The sequence below is a fragment of the Cyanistes caeruleus genome, chromosome 6 (genome assembly GCF_971803275.1).
Source record: "Cyanistes caeruleus chromosome 6, bCyaCae1.hap1.1, whole genome shotgun sequence".
Lineage (NCBI taxonomy): Eukaryota > Metazoa > Chordata > Aves > Passeriformes > Paridae > Cyanistes > Cyanistes caeruleus.
Genome location: NC_141706.1, coordinates 53,375,448 through 53,396,723, shown reverse-complemented (window position 1 = coordinate 53,396,723; position 21,276 = coordinate 53,375,448). Strand labels below are relative to the sequence as shown.

Here is a 21,276-nt window from a genome sequence, read left to right as displayed (position 1 = left end):
GGCCGCATCCGGGGCGGGCGCCTTGGCTGGCCGCCATCTTGGCTCGGGCGCGCGCCCCTCTGTGGCCGGAGTGGCCTCGCCCAAAATGGCGGCGTGGCCCTGAGGCGGCGCTCGGCTCCTTCGCGGGGGTACAAAACTCTTGTGTTTTAGCGCAGATGTGGCGCGAGCTCGTCGAGGAAAGTAACAACAAAGATTACTGAGGAGTTACCATGGAGACTGAAACAGTCCAAGTCCAGCAAAAGGCAAACGTGTAGTCAAACCCCAGTATATGCGTATACATAAACAGGACCTAGTGGATTATTTCTATTAAATTAAATTATCAGGAGATATTATATGCTTATTATCCCATGGCAGCTAGGGTTGGGATCAGATGAACTTTAAGGCCCACAAGTTTCTATGATCTACTGGCGAAATGCTTTTAATGACGCTAAAAGATCATTTAAATTTACAGCAAAATTATACAGTCAGGTGGGTGCTATTCAATGACGGGGATGATTTTGGGAGAATTTGTGTGTGCAGAACGTGTTTGCCTGAATTCAGGAACTGTGTGACGTGAATTTCTTGCCAATTAAAGCCGAAACTGTATCGCGTTACACATGAAGTGAAACCTGTTACTAAATTGTATCCTAAAGTCATGAGAAAACTATAGTTTCTTGCAGAGAAAACAGCAGTGGCTACAATTCACTGCCAGGCAGCTGCCGTTAAGGAGGAAAAAAAAAAGGATTTAAAAAGGAATACCCAATAAGAAACAAAATATGCTAAAGCAAAGACTTTTTTTGTTTATGTATAAATACATAGGATTTTCTTCCACTTTTCTTGGGGATGCAGTAGGTGCATGTGACACAAGATATAAGAATTGCTGCAAAATCAAATCTATGATGGTTTTTCCTGCTATATTTCAATGAAAAGCATTAGAAGCTGGTGTTTTGGATTATAGTCAGAACAGCTGATGAAGAAATGCACAGAGCTGCAGTAATCTGTAGACAAAAGGGACGCTGTTGAGAGCCCACAAGAGTCAAAAATATAAACCCCCTGTCACAGAGCAACTTCACCTTAAGTTGTACTGGTTTGGGTTTTGATTTTTGGTTGGCTTTTTTTTTGTGGTTTTGTTGTTGTTGTTTTATTTTTGGTTTTGATTTATTGTTGGTTAATTGGGGTTTATTTTTTTTGGGTTGGGGGCTTGTTTGTGGGTTTTTTGTTTGGTTGGTTTGATTTGTTTTTTGGTTTTGTTTTATTATTATTGTTACTGCTTTAATGCTCATTGAACTAAAGGCCCAAAAGTGACACCAGATGGCGCCCGGCACCACAGGCAGAGCCAGCCTGAGAAATACCCTGACTCCCAGGTCAGAGATTTTACTTTAGTTGAATGAAGATTTCATTATCTTTCTAAAGTTTAAATAAACCTCTTTACTAATTACACTAATTACACTAACTACATTAGTGTAGTTCTGATGACAGATGTAGATATGAATAGCTCCATACAGCTAATAACCCCTGGGACACTTAACTAAATGCCATTCTTTCCATTCTTACAGGTGGTGAGGTCCCACTTGATCTAAGAGGGAATAAAGCTCCTCTGTGGCTGACTGACCTTCCACTCAAGCATGGCTATGTTGCATTTTCTTATACTGAGGTTAGAGGTAATGATGAACCAGTTTATTTTAAAATACCCACCTAGATGTCAAAGGGTTTCTGTATGAATTAATATGTGACTGTGTGAATGTATGGCTTGGCAGTGGATACGTGTGCTAAGTGTTATGCCTGCTTTTGCACTTAAGATTCTGAAGAAAAATCAGTGAAATTTGGAACTTATTCCTACTTAAGAAACCTGTCTTTTCACTGAATGGTTGGAGTTAAAAAGAGAGGATGATTTAGGATTTAACCTGCTTGCAAACCAAGTAGGTTAAAAGACTCAACTAAGGGCCTTCTGTGATAAATTCAGTGTTATGCTTAATCTCTGCCATAGTATAGGAAGGGACAGAGCAAATAGCTCAGCTGAGGGTTTGTTGGTTGGTTAATTTTAGCAGCAGGTCTCTGAGGGGGCAGGGAATAATACCAAAATGAGTAGAACAAGAAGCAACTGTTCTCAGCTTTAGACAAATTCCAGTCACAAGTGCTGGTAAAAATAAGGGGAAAGAACTCATAACTCTGCATTTTGAAATGAAAACATATACCTGGTGAGATTCAAAAGGGTGATACTCAGCTTGGGAAACCAATGAAGAAGATAGAATTCTGCTGAATCCAAGGGAAATAATACTTAGTGAACAGAATCAGAGAATTAGTAATGGGATTTTGTAGCATTATTAAAAAAAAAAAAAAAAAGTATTTCACTTAGTTTTGACATGCAATGTATTTTTATATAATTATTTGGTTTATTTTGGAGGTAAAAAGAAAAGCAACGGAGCAGCAAGAGTTGACTGTTCCACAGAGGGCAGGAGCCAAGCAAAATAACACAGGTGATGGGCCAGAACCTCACTGTCCAAGCCCAGTCCCACAGAGCCACAAGACAAGCAGGGCACACTGGATTCTGACAGGAGTACAGAGCATCAGGCAAGCAGCAAGGCAGGTCTGAGGTCAAGCTGTGAAGACAGCCCACAGGCTAGGGTCAGATCCAGTGAGAACTAGGGTCACACATCACCTAGCAATTGCCATGAAGGTCCATACTGATGAGACAAGGCTGAAGTCAAGCTAAGAAATCAGTCTGAAACTCCAGATCCAGATAAACATGACACAGCCATGGCTGAGCTGGGGACGCATACTGATACAACACAGGTCAGGCATGAACTGGAAGAACAGGGCTTGTCTAAACTGGGGCTCCTGAGCCCATGGGAGGGGTCAGGTGAGGATTGTTGGGGCTATTAAAGCCTGTTAGGGTGCGCAGGATGCTGACAATCTACACAGGATAAATGAGGGTTGACAAGAGGAATCAGAAGGGTTAGTTGTAATCTTTAAGTCAAACAAAGTTTTCATAACTCAGTATTAATAGGAAGTCTTTCTTAGGCTTAGATTCCGGTCAAAAGAGAAAAGCAAAGGTAGAATATCTGAGATGATTACAAAACCAAAATTAGTTGGCTTTCCAAATGGAAGGCAGAAGCTAAAAGGACAGAATGGATCTCACATTCTTTTGGGTGGATTTTATGTTTATATTTAGCAGAATTGTAGTAGTTTCTCACTGACAAGTAATCAAGAAGTGAAAATCTAATAACAGAGACATTTCTGTCAAGATGACATTTTCCTTCCATTTTGTAGGACCCTGATTTCTGATTCATCTAGAACATCATGTTCCTGGATCTTTTCCTTCTTAATCCTAACTCTAAACCAAACTCTTAGCTAGAAAACTAGGATCCTTACAGACTGCATATATGTTGGGATTCCAAGGAGAAAACTGACATAAATGAGGAGAATAGGGCAGGAGCACATGTGTTGTTCTTACGAAGATCATGCCTGACCTTAAGCAAAGAGAGTTAGACTGGTTTTAGGGCTAAAGTTCTGAGGAGTAAGGCATGAAGCAACAAAGCTTCTTGAAAATGCTCGCTTGCCGGTTATGAAGAAGGACAACTGAAAGAAAGGAAGATTTATTCAGAGACTTACAAGCTCACATCTCTTCCTTGTGCTCCAAAGGTAGGGCATAGAGCAAACTGAAGAACCAGTGCTTTGGTTGGAGAAAGAAAACACACATGGAAACCTGAGCCTCACATGACATCTGCCCTCAGCTCCAGATGGATCAACTCTCCTTCGTGTTAAAAGTGGAGTTAATGCTATGTTTGTAAAGAAATACAGAAGGGAAAGGATTTTAAGTGAATCTGAAGTAACGCATGAAAAAAAACTACGTTTGGGATGTTGGGAAAAGTGAACGCCTTTTTTTTTTGTCCAGAACAATGTTTATAGTACTTAAGTGAATTTTTATCAGTGAGTACATAAATGCCCAGTGTTTTTGCAGCTTGTAGCAGTTTTATTTATTAGATATAATTACAGTGGGTTTCATAGTATCCTGTTGTGTTGTTATAAGTTGTTTTGATCAGTTTCTTATAATTTAGTGTGAGTCAAGAACATTAGTTTACTTCAATTCATATGTTTTATTTTATGTTTTATGAACCTTCGTGTTTTATAACTTTTGTTTCTTCTGAAACTAAGGCTATAATCTTCTGATTCCCTTCTTTTCTTGGGTGGTTGTTTTGTCTGTACATGTCAAAGAAAGTCTGCTGTCTTTCTTTGAACCTCTTTGTTGGAGACACCTGTTTTCTTATAGAGTGTAGCACATTCGTTTGAGAGCATGCAAGAAACTTTTCTAGAGAATGGAAATTATATCTTTTATTTCTTCTCATTTCAAATTGGAATAGTACATTTGTCTGGTTTGGCTACAGTGACCACACGATGCAGAACTATTCAGTGAGCTAAATGATGATATTTTCCACTCTTAACTTGCTTTGTATACTTTGAATTTTTGGGACCTTAAATTATCTTGATCTTTAATTTTCAGTTCCTGAAATTCTGCTTCTACTGTTTGTTTTTCAGCAGCAGCAACATCTGAGTTAAGCTTCAGATAAACACATTATCCAAGTTCTTTGAATACCATCCATACTTTGTTCTTAGTTGTAGAAATATTTATCATCTTTCTAACAAAATTTTTAATGTTTACAAATGGAATAGTTATCTCATTCTCTCAAAAATCCACTGTAAACATCTGCCAAAGGAAGAATTACACACTACTTTATCAAAGTGCCTATAAAGAACTGAGTCTTTTATGAAGAAGGGCCTTGATATTTTAGACGGAACTCTTAGTCTTCACTACAGAGCTTCTCCTCATTCATTAGTTACCTCTGAATGTACCTCTCATGGCTGCATTGGCTGCAGTAAAACAATTCCGGCGGGAAAGAGAGAAAATCTTTGCTTTTACCTTCTCCTTTTCAGCCAGCTACAAAGTGGCTTCAAAGCTGAGCAAGAACTGACAAAACATACTGAAAGGATATGGACAGAGGTGTCTGGTAATGGACTATTTCTCTTTGTCGCATTTATTCAAACAGAGGGCAAATACAGTTTATGCAGAAGCAATGCAGATATTGATCTCACAGCTCCAGTGATATGACCTTGGAGGAAAGAGAGCTTTCCTACAGATTTTTTGTCAAACCAGTTAACAGCTATAAATTGCATTTAAGCAAAACCATTGTTCATTACAATTTGTTGTTTTGAATTAAATCCCCACAAATAATATAAAAAACCACCCCAAGTCCACTTCCAAAGCTGCCATTAAACTCCTGAGAATTCTGCTTTTCCGTGTTTTCAACTAAAGTTGGTTCAGACTGCCAGAAAAGAACAATTATTGAATTTCCATGCTGAGTTTCCTGCTGTAAGCATGTTTGGTCATATAAACAAGTTAACTGAAAAATGACCCATGTTAAAAAGAAAAACAGAATCCTTTTTCTGTCCATATAGATAGTCCAAGAGAAACATCTGACCATCTCAGAGAATGACTGCTCCATCCTTGCAAGAGGAGTGATCTTCTTTTTTTTAAATTTCCGCTACTTATCTCTCCTTCAGTGCTGCTTATGTGAAGCAAGTCATTAATATCATAGAATTATTTTAAAGAGATTTAGTTATCGTTTCTTCTGAGATTCCCAGTTTCTGGGGTGTACCTATCTTGCTCTAGACTGTAACACTGTATGCAGCAGGGAGTATCTATATTTAGATTTTCCAGAAACTTTGTTTTGCTGAACAAATAGTGAAAGACCTCAGTTCAGATCGGGCCTTTTCCCAAATTCAAAGTATCCCAAATTTTTTACATGGACCAGGATGGAGGTTTGGAGGAGGTAGACAGCATATTGTTTAAGATTTGCAGAATCTAACCTTTCAAAAAGAAAGCCAAACCAAAACAACAACAAACAAATAAAAACAAAAAAAAGCCCCAAAACCCCAACCGAAACCAATCAAACAAAAAAAAGTTTATACGTGTGTCTTTTAGGAACCTCTTTCCTCTGTCCTGTTAGAGGTTAGGAATTACCCATAGTTACTAACATTAAAATGTACTGAAAGAGACATATTTATAAGATATCTATCCATATAATGTGAGGGTTGACAGGTTCTTAGCCACAGAAATGTCTGCATAGATTATAAAAACCCAGAACTTGTCTGAGGCAATGGGAAATCACTGTCAGAGACAGACAGAATGACTGAAGTGCCTGATGGTTTATCCAAGCTCCAGACCTGTAGAGCACCTTTTAGTCACTGAGGTGCTCGATTTCAGCTCAGCTGCCAAAGTGCACTAGCTCAGCTGAGCGGTCGGCGAGAGAGGGGAGGCTTTCATACAGATCTCATTAATTGGAAGTAAATCTTCATCCTCATGTGTATGGAGGGCTCCTATTGTTGTCCTGTTTATTTTTAGTGAAAGATAAAAGTTAGTTCACTGTAGCTGTGAAACTTTTAGGTACACACCTAGCCTTATACCTGAATTGGCCTTTTTCTGAAGCCCATGCTAGAGATCTGTACCAGAAATCAGCATAGAGATCCAGAATGACTCGAACATTTGAACAGAGATATTAACAGCAGTTGATGGTTACTCTCAAAGGGAATATTTCAATAATTTATTAGTAAGTATTTGCATTTTTTTTAACAAAAGCATATTAAACAGTATTTGCAAATCTTTAAAACAAAAGGCATTACATTTTTTCCCTTACTGAGCAGAATTTTTAAGGTGCTTGTCTTGGTTTAGGGCAAATTTGGGAGAAAATACGATTTTATATCAAAATTACTCCAGGACACTGCTGCTGTGTGCTGTATAAAATTTAATTTCAGTAATGCTTACTGTCATACTCTGTCATGCAATTCCAAGTGAATATTTAAATGTCTCCAGCTTAGCACATTTATTACTGCATTTGTTGGCATTCTTAGAGAGGGGAAATGTCCACTTCTCCACACAAATGTATGCTTGGTTTGCCTTTCACCAACAGAATGTAAACATAGTCATCGTAACTGAGAAGGTAAAGAAATATGCTGCTATGAGACTGTAACAAGTTTAAGTGCATCCAAACCAACCTTCTCCACATGAAAAAGTATCTGGCTTAAATTAGTGTGTCACTGTAGGTGCATTTCTGCACTGCTTACTTTAATAAGAGTTAGAGCACCTCCGTACTAAAATGATGCCTCTACATAGTGCGGAGCTTGTTTGCCAGGAGTTTATTGTGTTCTGGGTGACTGTTACCAGTTGAAGTGTTTCACTGGTGAATCCAGTGCATAAATGATAATGTTGCAGTGGATTGTGATGCAAACTTAAACCTATCCTGATCTGGATGTTGAAGCAGAAGTTACAATTTCAACGTTTTTTCATCTTCTATCATTCTTTTTTCACTAGCTAGAAACTGTAATTCTCAGCTTGTTGCATGTTTTTGAAGGGCTAGTTCTACATGCTCTGGAAAAGCAGCCTCTGAAGCAGTGGAAAATCTTTAGCTTGGTGAAATTAGGCAGCCTGATGCTTTTCTGCAGTGGCATCACACAGTGAAAATTAGCTTAGAGACTTGGTTAGCCAGCACTGCACTGGTGGGCACCCAAACCCAGCAGGATCAGAAAGAATAGCAGAACAGAAGGTGTAGACGCCCCTTCTCTGGAAATCTGCACAAATAAGGCCCCCCAAAACCCCACCAACATTAGTCAGCAACACAATAGTTTTGTAACTAGAAAAGTCTGTGACAGCTGCACGTTCTCCTTTTTCCAGCTGTGTGCAGTGAAAATAAACCAGTCTTTGGGGTCTATTGTCATTGATAGCAAGTGGAGATGATTTGCAAAAAAGAGTTCAAGTTTGAATTCTCTCAAGACTGAATAGGTGAGATCCTTTGACAAGACTCACATGCCAATTATTCTCCCCATCCCAGTCCAGGCTTCATCATCTTCAGAAGATATCCTACAAATTGTGGTCAATCCTTCTGGCAGGTTCTCCTGGTTTTGCAGAGTAGCCAAAATCTAACCTGAAACCACTATCAACTTTACCTCAAGACATCTGGGCTAACTTTTAATTCTTTGACTTATAAAACCATTTTCCTGAGAGAACTCTCTAGTCCAAGTAGCTGTAAATTTACTTAAGTGCTTGAAACACTTTTATGACAGCTCCTTGGCCCATCCTGAGGCCTCTGATGTCTAAATGGTGGCATGAATGCTTTGCTCTGGTTTAGGGTGTTCCTCAGCTTCTCTGATTTCTTCTGGCAGGCCTCCATGTGAAAAGAATCCCACTTCATAGGCTTGGTGCAAATGGAACAGAAATAACCACTACACAAAGTGTTGAGAGTTCAAGAAGAACATTCTTCTAACTTGTCCTCCATCTGATTTGTTTAGCTTGTTTTCCCAAATAAATAGCAAAGAGAGTGTGTATGTATTTGTATTTATTGCACAACTTCAGAAACAAGTACATAGACCTCTTAAACATTTGGCTTCTATATGTATTGGGACAGTTGGCACTTTGGTAATGGAAATTGGGTTCTGATGAAGGGACAAGGATGATAGGTACAATGTTAACTCATCTCTTATCAAACAATGGGAATCTTCATAGGCACAGGTTAGGACAAATATTTCATCCATGTGAAAAGCTTTCTTCAGAGGTAACACCAGAAAACTGAGGCTCAAGGCAAACAGTCTTCATCCATTCAGTCACTAACATTCCTTCCCCTCTCCAGAAGTTCTGAGAGAAGGGAAAATCCCAAAGAGAAGCATTGGCATTATATGTTCAACTCTAAAGTCAGCTCTTGTACATGTGGTACGTTAATATGAAGCATAGAAGTGGCCTGTTCAGAACCACTAGGAGTATTTGCTGTGATCCTGTGTATGGAAGCATCCCTTTTAGCTGTCAGAAAAGTGATTGGGAAGCAGTACTTGTGCAGGCAGCTCCATAATGACACTATGGGATTATAACAGGTCCTGCATTCAGATGGGCTCATTGTCTAAGCTTTATTTACAGACTGTCAGGCACTGAGTATGTGAGATAATAAATTTAATAGTACAGTGACACAACAAGTATTAACCAAATTTATCATCTATGCAAATGCAAGTGTCTTACAGGATCTAGGCAATCTGAAATGTCTGAAAGTTTGTGATTCTAAATGAGCTATCTATTTCACTTTACAAGCCTGAGCATCTAGTAAATGCTCAGAGCTATAACCAAATTGTGGTCTCAGTTGATTTTTCCAGATCTTTTGGTTGATGTTAATTTGGCTTGGGTTTTTTCCCCTTCTTCCTTTCACACTACAGATGATTAGCTCCTGTTTTCTATAATTTACTTGTCTCCTGAATTTCCTGTTCTTTTCTACATGAAAGGCTGCATGCAGTAGGAGGTAGAAATGAGATGTTAACAGGACAGAGTGTTGGAAATGTGGAGATGTATGCGTATAGTTTAATCTTTGGATATGAGACTGGCACTTGAGCAACAAAGGAAAAAAAGCCTCTTTTGGTTATTGAGTGTGGGGATTTTAGTTTGAGTGTGGGGATTAGATAATGTTTTGAAATGCACTCTGAGTGGGAAAAATCCGAGGACGGGGGGTGACTGGTGCAGCATGACGGGTTATATTCCTGCCTCTAGGAAAGTAGTAAGTGGGAGTCAAGGCAGTGCACTACTGATGCCGAAGTATGAAAAGTTTGTGAACACTAGAGGAACAGCACCTGACCCAAAGCAAGTCTTTCCCAACTGTGCTTCTGGATTATCACTCAGGAGCATCTTTAGTTAACTTCAGTTTAGTCGTGGCATGTCCAAAAGAACTCTTGTCTGTCCAAGGGAAGCTCATTTTGGTTAGGATTGGGGTTGTTTCCAAAAGCTTTTTTACATCTTGTCAATGAAGTTTGAGTTTCCTCTATATGTCACTGGCAAAAATGAGGTGTGTCCTTCTGCAACATGCTCACATATGCTGCAGATACTATCAGAGGGATTTGGTTTGTTTGGGTTTTTTTCTTTAATGCACTAAAGTTAGTAGAATTTGGAATACTGCTGGCATGGGGCTTTGGAAATGCTTTTCTGCATCTATTATTTTTGCACTTGTAAGACTATACATTGTGGTAGCTTTTGAAAAAGATGTAAATTTCTGCCCTTCCCAGGGAAGAAAGCCAGTGTCTCCTGATGGGACTGTACAAAATCAGCAAGCACAATGGGGTGTGAACTGTTGGTGAACTCTAAGGAAGCATTTAAACAAAACAGGAAAAGGGTCCTCAATCACTGGAGCCATGAGCATGAGAAGAAAGTGCAAGTGATGGTGTGGCCCACACTGGACTTGTATCTTTCCTGTTTTCTCAGTTTTAGCAGTTTAAAAGGTTTAACTGTAGCCCCCAACAACTCATGGAAGTGGAGAACCACTGGAATGAGGACATGTTCTTTAGGTCACCTTGAACGTGTTCTCAACAGCAGAACCAAATACAGATGTAAGCCAGCAAAATATGGCACATATAGGATTCATATATGTCCAGGTCACTTTATATGAATTTATATGTATGAGTTATGTGTCCATGTCAGTATGATTTACATTCATCATATGAAAAATAGCTACACTGTTTTAAAAAAATAATAAATTACAGCAATGCAAAATATGTGGTAAGATGGCTCACTTTGCTATAAACATACTCCCAGAATTGTTGTAGGTACACCTGATTAAAAAATCACAAACAGCTATAAGCAGAAACTCTTTTAGCATGAAGCTGTAGGTGGAGAAAACCTCACTGCAACTTAATCCTTATCCAAGTCTCAATCCAAACCCTAATAAACTGTGAGGTCACCCAAATTCTTCAGAGAACAATCTTTCAGGATTTCCTTACACATAAAGCTCTTTACACATAAAGTTGGAATAATTTTAACTATGCTAAAGCAATCACCTAAGTATATATATCTCCATGTGTCTGTATTGAAAGAGTTTGCATGAGCATTTTCTCCATGAAGATGATTGCCATAGTAAAAGGCAAGGGAGCTGTGTCTCTGTCCACAGCTGAGTTTTGACTAGCAGAAGTTATTCAGTTTGAAAAAAATCTGTTCCTACTGACATAATTATACTGGCACAGGATTTTGTCATCTTTTGTCTTGGCCACATAGATTTTTTTGTGCCTTTAAATTCTTTATTCATTGATGAAATGCTTTCCTCGGCTTATGAGCTTATACAGAGCCTGTCCCCAACATGCTACATGACAAGCAAGCAAACTTGGCAGCCAGACCTGTTCTTACTTTCCTGCAGCATACACATTCATCAGAGCTTGGGATAGAAAACTTTTTGAGATGTATATAAAGTATGATGTACCTTTCTTGCAGGTGGTTTTCTTGCAGTTTCAAAAAACCCTATAGTTATCCTGTTTTCATGGCTGGTACAGAAGAGCTTGCTGTGCTCTCAGGGTGACAGGCAGCCATCTAAGCAGCACTCCATTGGGGCTGATGCAAGTTCAGGAATCCTTGAGTGGCCCTGCACGGGCTGGTCATCTGCCAGGCATTGTTACCCTCTTTTGGAAGGGTTTTGAGCTCTTCTAGCTGAATTCTTTCTGATCTCTAAAAGATCAGAAATACCAATAAGCCTCAGGCAGTGCTTATTAATCCTTCTTTTCTTTATAAAATCAAAATACTGAAGCATAAACTGCATAGGTTGTCAGGTGAGTGAGGGAGTAGAGGTGAACCATGCCTTCCCCATCCCTGCTCCTGCTGTGAATTGGGATTGCCACCAAGAGAGGCAGTTTGATGCCTTCTCTTCCTGGCTTCTTTTTTCCAACTTCTTCACTGTCTTGTGCCACTGTGAAAAGGTAGGAAAAAGAATGGTGATCCAGACTAAGGAATTGGTTTAGGCTAAGACTTAAATACTGTTGTTAACTTCCTGAGTTTGTTTAAGTCCATCTTAGTTCCTGGCTTCCTTATTCTGTTCTTTCACAGCCACATAAGCACATTGACTGTTGTGAAGGAGGATGTGGCCAAAAGTGAGAACAAGTGGCAGTTTTTGGAGGAACTGTGGCTCTGAACAGCAACACCTGATTTAGCTGACCATGCCATGACTGATTTCCAGCTGGTAAGGCCTGTCCTGTGCCATCTCCATGGCCACCCAGTCCTTCAGAGCAGAGCAGCTGGGCAGCATCAGGTGCCAGAGGGCACCTCCTGGGAGCTGTGACCAGAGCCCCACAATGGGCAGCTGTTGTGTGGTCCTTGGCAAGGGATAGCTGTGGTATGTTTGAATTCAGACATCAGTAATGAGCTCTCACCCCCAGGACTAACCTTCACTGATTTATCATTTAAAAGCTGCTTGCCAAGAGTACATTTAGAAAAGTTTCCAGACAATAGCTGCAGGATGTGTTTTGCCAGAAATTAAGCAAAAACAACCATAAATTGTAGAAACTCAGCTTCTGTCACGCACATCCTCTAGTGAACCACTGTGGAAAGAAATCCTGTCCATCCTTTTGATGAATCTTGCAATGATGAATTGGTTGTAGATGTAGCAGAGACCTGAGGAAATGGCAGCCCACCATGCTTCTCATACACTTCTCTCTGTCTGCCTCACTGGTGATGACAAGTTCCACATGCAGAACCTGGACTATGGAGGGAGAGTCTCCCTCTCTCGGGGCCCAGAAACTGTAGTGCAGCACATGCAGAGTTTTCCTTGTGTTCCCTCCTACCTACAACCTCATTCCAGCAGTGCTGTGTTGGCACATGATCTGACTTGGTGGTTTGACTGACTGGAGAAAGGGGAGACTTGCTCTGATACAGAGAGCTCAGCCCTCTCTCCTGCCCCTCCACAGCAGGATAGTTACAACTATCCTGTCATAATAAAATACGTAAATAAAAGTAAAAAACCCTAAACTGCAGGCAATGTAAATCACTTCACCACCTTCTTCCTGCTCATTGCAAAAGATCCTATAATGACTTCTGCCAGGTGCTGAAAAAATAATTCAAAAAATACTGAGAAAATATATTTTGATAACTAATCAAGTAGAGAGGTCTCATGTTATTATTAAATTAATTTCCATGGAATTTCATTAACTTGTGCCACATTGCAAGTATCCAGTCTTGTCAGAGCCCCTGTATTTGTTGAAAAGGTTAGAAGACAAGGTGTGAGAGGTTCCAGCTAAACAAGGGAAACCTGCTTTGGGCTGTAGCTGAAGTTAAGATGAAGAGGAAGATACTTCTGATTGCCAGAGGGCTCAAGATCCTAATCAACCCTCACTCCTTTAATTAGCATGAAGCAGCTCATGAGCTGCAGCTTTCAGAGTTGGGCCTTAGAAAGTCACATGAATAGTCAGCTTGCTCCTGATCAGGAATTGTGTGAACATTACCCTGGGGCTTCCTGTGGTCGAAGGTTTGGCGTTGCCTGAACAAGCTCTGCAATGTAAACACAGGTTTGTAATTTATTTAGCAACATTGTGCAGCAAGATGTAGTACAGTGGCACATCAGGTGAAATATGTTTCCCACATCTGCAGTTGTTCAAGGATTAAGATTCAAAAAGTGTAGTTTAAAATGAAGTCATTTACCAGTCTTCTCCTTCTGAAGATTGAACCTGGTCTTTGATGTATGTCATTCAAGTTTGTCTATATTGCAGCAAAGTAAATTCCTCCTTTTTAGTGAATGTGCTTCATTTCCAGAGGAGCTAGGAATGCTCAACACTTCTAAAAACCTGCTCTCCCACATCTGGAAAAAAGTACATGAATATTTCTGTCCCTCCAGACTGTATTTTAGATTGGTCTGAAGCTATGACATTTCTTAAAGAAAAAAAGCATTCAAAAATAAATAATTTGGGAAGCTGACTTCAATAATTTCATGTTTCAATACATTCATATTCCATTCTGATACAAATATAAATTTTGAGCTTAATATACAGATGCAAATTTTAATAAAGTCTAAAATAAGTCCAGTGAAATGATAGCTGAAATAAAGTACTGATATTGGCAAAACGAAACACTTCATAACAAGAAACCCAAGTCAGTTTGTTTCAGGATTCTCATATTAATTTGATAATGTTTGATAAAGTCTTCTATTTTTGAGTTACAAATTTTTTCCAAAATTACCATGCTCCTATAAAATGTTTAAATATCAGTGAAACATTCTGCAGCAAGAATCATGCTATCAAAGTACATTTACTAATTCTAATTACATTAATTAATAAGCTGAAAAAATGTGTGAATATGATTAAGATAAAAAGTGTTCTGTAAAATAAAGGCTAGAACATATCAGTGGCAAATAAGATGAAGGAGAAAAATAAAGATATTTATTCCTCAAAGCAACCACAACTGGAGAAAAAATATTATGATATATATTTTCAAAAACCATTGGTATGAGCTGTTTGCAGGTGTTTCCATTCCTTGCCTATTTTCCAATATACCCTTGGGTCAAGATGACTGCAGTGTTCATGTGAGTAATGACAGGAATGTAAAATGCTTTCTACCAACTCCCTAAATCAATTGCCCCTTTCATATTTCTTAAGGCTTTCACCCTTCTTTCCTTCACATGGATACTTGTACCATTTTTCCAATACTCTGCTGAAGTTATAAAACCACATTTGTTGTGGCACTGTGAGTCAGCAGAACTCGCTGAGCAGTTCCCACTGCACAGGGCTCCAGGGCTGGTTCACAGAAAGCGTCATCATAGAAGCATCATCTGCACCTCAGCTCAGGATTGCAGGTACTGCAATCCCACCCCTCTGTGAAGGACTTCGTTATTGTAAAGGCCATGCTTTCCATTCCTGGAGAGACAGAGGAAAATGTTCAGGCTCAAATCGTGATCGTTTCAGATGAAGGGAAAAAACAACAACGAGGAAATACTTTGCTGGGAGACAGCACAGTAATTCAGACTGAAATATTCTTCCTCTGAAATGGAGCACAGAACAGCTGCTTCAGTATTTAGAGATGCACAACCCCAAAATTAGAATGTCAGTCCATGCTTGCATTGCCTGCCTTTTGCCTCCTGCAAAAGAAAGTTAAATATGAGATAGCTATTATTGCAAACTCTGTTTAATCCCTGCAGATACTTGCAAATGCTGGAAGAAGGAAGATCCTTGGTTTTGCATTGAAGACTCATGTTTACTTGGAACCTTTTTTCTGTGAAAGATGCACTGACCAACCACTTTTAGTAGCACCAATAGGAAATGTAAGAACTGCGTAAAACTGCTCCTCCCTAGGAAACCAAAATCCCACGGCGCAACCCCGGGCCACGCCCCCCGGCCGGGCCGGGCCCAGAAAGGGGCGCTGTCTCTTTAAGGCGACGGTGCGGGCGCCCCCTGGCGGCGGCGGCGCGGAGCCCGCGGGGCGGGCGCGGCCCCTCGGTGCTGCGGAGGGGCGGGAGCGTCCCGGTGCCCGCCCCGCGAGGTGGGTGGGAGCGGAGCGGAGGGGACGGCCCGGAGGAGGAGGAAGTGGAGGCGGCTGTGAATAGCGGGCGAATGGGGAGCTGAGCGGCTGCAGCAGCAGCAACAGCAGCAGCAGCAGTACCAGTACCGCGGCCGCGCAGCAGCAGCAGCGGCGGGCGGGCACGGAGGCGAGCTCGGCGGCGGGGTCCGTGCGTGCGGGCGCTGCGGGCGTGCCGCGGGGCGGGCGGCGGCGTGCCTGCTCGGCTGGGCGCTTCGGGGCTGCTGCGGGGAGCGGGGAGCTTCTCTCTGCCTCGGCGAGCTGCCCGCCGGTGCGGGGAAGGGCCTGTCGGGACTGCCCGCCCGCCGGGATCAGCGCCTGGCGCGGCTCGGCGGTTCAGCGGGGCGGGCGGGGGGCAGCGCCCGCCGCGGGGAACCGGCTGATCCTCCTTTCTCTGCTTCCCTTCCAGCCGTCGCTTGGCAGGCGCCGAGTGCGAGCGGCAGCCGCGCTGCCCCGCCGCCCGGGACTGGTCCCCTGCTCGCGGGGCGGCACCATGCAGACCTTCCTGAAGGGGAAGCGGGTGGGATACTGGCTCAGCGAGAAGAAGATCAGGAAACTGAATTTCCAGGCCTTCGCCGAGCTGTGCCGGTAAGAAGGCGGCCCTCGCCGCGGGGAGCGCCGGGGCGGGCGGCGGCCCCGAGATGGGGCTGGGGCCGCTCCGTGCCCGGCCGGGGCCCGCGCCGCCCTCGGGCGTACCGCACTCGGTGCGCGGCTCCGCGGAGCCGGCTCTGCCCGCCGGGACCGGGGCCGCAGGGCTCGCAGTGCTCCGGGCACCCCGCCCCGCTGCCGCCGGGCCGGGCTAAGCGCTCCTGCCTCCCGCTCACCTGGGCGCTGCTGGGCGCTCCAGGGAAACACTATCCGGGATGGTGCAGCATCCCCGTGGGTGTGCGAGGGCCCGGCACAGCCCCACCTTACTGCCCGTCTGGGTACATTTCTGCCCCCTGCTTCCCGAGATGTCTCTGCTATTCCCGTTGAAATGGGGTAATTTGAGATCTTTGTGGACCCTCTTTCGAAGCCGAGTTATTATTAGAAAAAGTCAAACGTTTGGGAATAACTTTCCTTCACGCTGTGAAAACACGTAAAATTAGGGTCTACAAACCCCTGAATAAGCTTGTATTCATTTGGAATGTGAATGAGACATCTGAAGATGGTATAACTGCGTCTATTTTGTGCTGTCCCAGAGGTAAAAGGTTAGTTTGATAAGCTGTAATTTGACTTTATCTGAATAGCTTAGAGGATAATTTTTGCAGTATATTACACAATTTTATTATTTAATTGGGAGTTTAAACTCCATCTTGTGACACATGCATTACAGCTTCTGGTACTGAATAACAGCTTTCTCTTACTTCATTCTAATACTAAATTTATAACAAGGATTCTAAAACAGTTTCAATAATTGAAAAATATGCTGCAAACTTTACAGAATTCAAATGCACTTTAATTAACGCATGTCATGCTAAAAACACCGGTCCCTGTGAAATTTCTGTTGACAGCACTTGCTTCTTTCTGTAAAGATGAGGGAGGCAGAACAGAAAACTATTTCAGGAAAGTGACAGAAACTTTTACATCAGCTTTTGTATTTGGCATTCTGTACCCCTTCTGTCAAACTTCAGCAAAATTTACTAGATTTTTTTAAAGTATAGAAAGGCCACAAATTCTAGTTTAATGCCTAATTTCATGTGGTTCTCCAAGCAAGATTCTCGTCCATGAATAATGCTAAGTTTTGCCCTTGTGTGAGATTTTAGGTTAGTTTTTGTGATGCTGAACTTTGGTTTTGGTTTTTTTTTTTGCACTTTTACCTCTAATAGGTATACAAAAAATGTAATTTTTAGGGCCTTAAGTTTTTTTATAGGCTGTTTTTAATGCCTGGAAAACTACAGTGAATCTCAGAAAATCCATTAAAAACTTCTTTATATTATGTATTGTACATTGTTGTATTTAGCAATCTCCAAAACTGACTTGTCCCCCTCCATTGTCCTTGTTTCTCTTTTTGACTAAGTGCTTTGCTTTCACTCTACCTTAGAAATTCCTTACACTTGTGTTACATAACATGGATCTACAATTTCTTTGTGTACTGTACAAACTTATTAATAGTTTTGGGTCATCATGCTGCTGTGAAAATTGACCCCAAAGTATCTCTCTTGCTACACTTTACTAATATCTTGGTGAAAATTAGGTTAGCTCATCCTGTACAGGCTAAGCTCAATTTGAATAGTGTTCACAGATGCTGAATAGAGATGGCTGTTCATGCATGCTTTGATACTTTTAAAAGTGTTATTAACATTTCTGTACAAGCAGAGTTAGATGTTTCGTTTAAGTACAGTCATTGGAACACATTCTGCTGACATCTTGGATGCAGTTTTCATTTCTAGTAACTTCTATTGACACCAAAGGGAGCTGCATTCATTTAGGCAAAGATGTCATGTATTTTATGGATAATATCTTGATAACTTGTGTGCTTGTAAGGTTTTTTCTGCTGTAGAGGCAATTGTGCCAAGCTTAACATACATCTTACTAGAAATCTTGTGTATGGTAAAAAACAAGGCAAGCATACTCATTCCTGTACAGTGATTCATGTGTTAGAGTGGACTATGTATCTGTCTGTCTACTCCATGTGCTTTATGGTGACTGCTACTTGGAATTTATTTGCCTGTTGCCTAGGGATATACTTTCTGGATGACTACAAAGTTCAGATTTGTTTGTACGAGTTTGTAATGAAGCAGTTATATAGTCCAGGAAAGTAAAAGGAGCCTCCTAATGAACTCCTGAAGCATGCTGGGTGAATCTTCATTTCTTTACAGTTTTCCAGGGTAGCCACTTCTTGTGCAAAGTACTGACATCCTAAAGAGGCCATGGACACACATTTCAAAATCTGTTCAAAGCATTCTCTGAGAGATAGACTCTTAAGTGCTAGACTGCTTTCTTAAGCGTGGCTCCAGGTTTTAGGTTAGATTGTCAGAGCTGAGATGAGACATGAGCCAGTGTGAGTGAACCAGAAGCTAAGGTGTAGCTTTGGGGTGTAGGCATTCCTGGCTTCAGCTTTCTGCTTCACAAAATACCGGGCAGGAACCTTAAATACTTTCCTCATGTTAGTATCCATCTTGAAACTCTCTGTATGATTGACAAGAGATCTGTTCTGCCTGAACATAGTGTCTTGGGACATTTGCCTAAACTTTTTATTCACAAGGGAATCTTCTTGTTATCAAAGGCCTTTGACTTCACCTGCATGCTTGGTTCTCACTGTGACAGACTAGGTATGTCCCACTTGAGCTGTATTCTTTGTAGAACATAACTTTGTAAAGATAAAGGTGGTGCCTGTGGTTGTATCTGCCTGCACATTTACAGTGCAGACCGGTGATCCTAAATTGTTGAGTTGCACCCCAGTGCAGACCTCAGTGGTTCTACATCTCCCTGGGGGTTCTCAGCAGAGTGACAAGCAAAAAGGCAGTGTGTTTTCACAGGCCTGCTGCAGAGAATCAGTGATTTCTGAATAGTGTCTCAAGAGCTATTGACGTGGAAGACAGAGTGCTTGGCCTGTCACCTGGGAAGCCTGCTTTCAAGCCTGTAGCTGATCTCTCTCAGGGGAGACCAAACCTGAAGATGGGCCAAGCTCACTCTGATCCTCTGGCTGAACCTGCCACTGAGTATAGAGAGGAATGTGACTTTGCTCCACAGTGCCAGGTTAGTCATTCTCCCTGCTATGTCTGAAGCGCTATGGCAAGGGCATTCCTTTGGGATGAGGTGTGTCCTCAGTTCTGGTCTGTTTCCTGAGGTGGTTTTTGGTTTTGCCCAACAGCTCTTTTCTATATAAGCTGCTCTTCGTAAGCTGACATCAGAGCAAGACTTTATGTTCTGTGCCATGCATCAGTACAGTTTCAGTGTACTGAGAAGAAAATTTCTGTCTCAGCCTTGCTGATATAAAGGCATTCTTGTTTCAGTTGTGATATGGGGTTGAGCTCTTTTGTGTGGAGCAGGACACTTGGTACATCTTTCTTATACTGCCAGTAAATTCATTAGTCAGGCAATTTATCACTATTGGCAAGTTGTCCTTTGCTTTTAGTAAAGCTGTTAGAACACTGTGCTTTGTGTTGTACTTGGAATTACCTGCATTCCAGTGTATATGCCGTGGCTGCAGTTCCCTGCATGTAGGGTCCTTGCGGGACTGCAGCATGCAAATGTCTGGTTGGTGAATCTCAAATAGACTTTTTTGTGAACCTTTATGTTCTGCTTCTCTAAGGTGGCACAGTCTCTTAGGTTGCTGTCTATTGCCAAAATATAGAGTATCTATGCCCTGCTGAAAAGTAAAGCAAGGTTTCTAGGCATTCCTAACAGAGAATTTAGGAGCCTGTGATATAAGTGCGTAGTTCTGATGTTGTCATGTGTCCCTGCTGCTGCTGAAAGGAGCAGTTCCTCCTTTTTCTAGCTGCTTGGTCTTATCTTCTGTCTCAGGTTGGGTTTAATGATTTTGCAGCTAGCAAAGACTCTCAATGCAATCAGTTCCATGCTCATCACATTGATATTGGAATGGCTGTCACTGTACAGGTGCATGAGCACTAATACAAGGTTAGGGCAATGGAGATGCCACATTCCATTATAGAGATGGGAGAGGTGTTGTGTGACTGTCAGACAGTGGTAAGGACTCTTAGATGCCCATGTAATCATTTTGTAAAATATGCATACTGCTGGGTCTCTGTGGACATTGTGAATGAAAAGACTCCTGTTCATGCCATATGAAAAGTAGCCTATATGTGCAAAAATGCATATATCTACTCAGAAAATGAGTTGTATGCGTCTGGCACCAGTTAAGGTTAGGGAGGTGCAGCCATTTACAAATGTTTCTTTGCTCATTAAAAGCCTCCATTTCCTTGGTAGTTGTTCTGCTTGTCAGCTGTTACTATGGTCTCTTTGGGGAGCTCTGGAGATATGAGGCAGTAAGGTCACAGCAATATGAATAAGTTATAGTGATGTGAAGTGAAATACATTTCAAGAGGAGGTAATTTAAAGTCACCCAATTCTAAATGATAAGCTACTTCTCTGTTATTTTGGACAAAAGCATTCGTGTGTGCAGTTGTAACTTTGCATGGTAATTTGGTAGTTTTTCTGTGTAGCTACATAAAAAGTCAGAATTTCCTCTTAATGGCATGTAGAAAACAAATAGAAAAGCGTTGAAGAGTTGCCTGAAGATGTAATTCATGTCATAATAAATCCCACAATTTGACTGATAGAAGAACTGTGCTTGTACACCCTAATGACCAGATTATTTATGGTAAGATTTTACTCTGCTGTGGGTTTTTTTTTCTTTTGCTTTTGGTTGGTTTGTTTGTTGTTTATTTGTTTGTTGGTTTTATTTTTTTTCTTGTTTCATAAAACTGGGTGAGTATCTGTGAGGAGGAAGTTTTCAGGAAATGATAGACATGCTGAGAAATTCAAATTCTGCCCACAGAAGGCAGTGGAAGCAGGCTGTTTGAGTTATGCCTTCTAGTAAAGCCCAGTTGTCTTGAATACTACAGAGCAAGCCAAATTGTCATCTTCCCTCCTTGTGAGATCATCCATGACAAAATGATAGCATCCCCTGACATGCAGGAAGCTGAGTTGTCTTGGTCCAGTTTAGATTCCCGTGTGCTATTCACTAGTGACAACTCTTTTGAAACTTAAGGCCATGTTCTTGAATTGTGGCCTACATCAGTTCAGCAGGCCTGGGATTTAATACAGAAATTCAGGTATGTAGCTCCAAAAGAGCATCTGTCACCTGTGCTGAAGACCATTTTGTTGTGACAAGTCACTCTGGTGTGTTGGAGTTTTTTTTCATTGTATTATGATGAAGCTGTTATGAGGCTGACACCAGGTTGAACATAGCAACCAATGATTTTTTTTTTTCCCTACCAAAATATTAGTATGCCTTATTTAAATTGCTGTGAGGCTTGAATTTGTTTGGGTTATTTTTGCTTTTTTTTTTA

At 41.4% G+C, this 21,276-nt stretch overlaps 1 protein-coding gene and 1 long non-coding RNA gene across 36 annotated transcripts in view; one reads left to right on the top strand and one right to left on the bottom strand.

The window, feature by feature from the left end:
- The window catches only part of ITPK1 (inositol-tetrakisphosphate 1-kinase), a 154,391-nt gene continuing 133,115 nt past the window's right edge, over positions 1 to 21,276 (top strand). For 2 of the 35 annotated variants that reach the window (XM_086893094.1, XM_086893090.1), the window contains exons 1-6: positions 46 to 468; positions 1,273 to 1,343; positions 1,536 to 1,640; positions 11,867 to 11,999; positions 14,943 to 15,065; positions 15,729 to 15,907. In XM_086893094.1, coding sequence (XP_086749220.1) covers positions 11,982 to 11,999; positions 14,943 to 15,065; positions 15,729 to 15,907 — 320 coding nt within the window. In that variant the 5' untranslated portion in view covers positions 46 to 468; positions 1,273 to 1,343; positions 1,536 to 1,640; positions 11,867 to 11,981. The other 33 variants (XM_086893095.1, XM_086893089.1, XM_086893091.1 and 30 more) reach the window with 29 other exon arrangements.
- LOC147652697 (uncharacterized) lies at positions 14,166 to 14,882 on the bottom strand. The gene is made up of 2 exons (XR_015288033.1): positions 14,741 to 14,882; positions 14,166 to 14,661 (listed from the first exon to the last, which is right to left on the bottom strand). It is a non-coding gene; the product is annotated as an uncharacterized LOC147652697 (long non-coding RNA).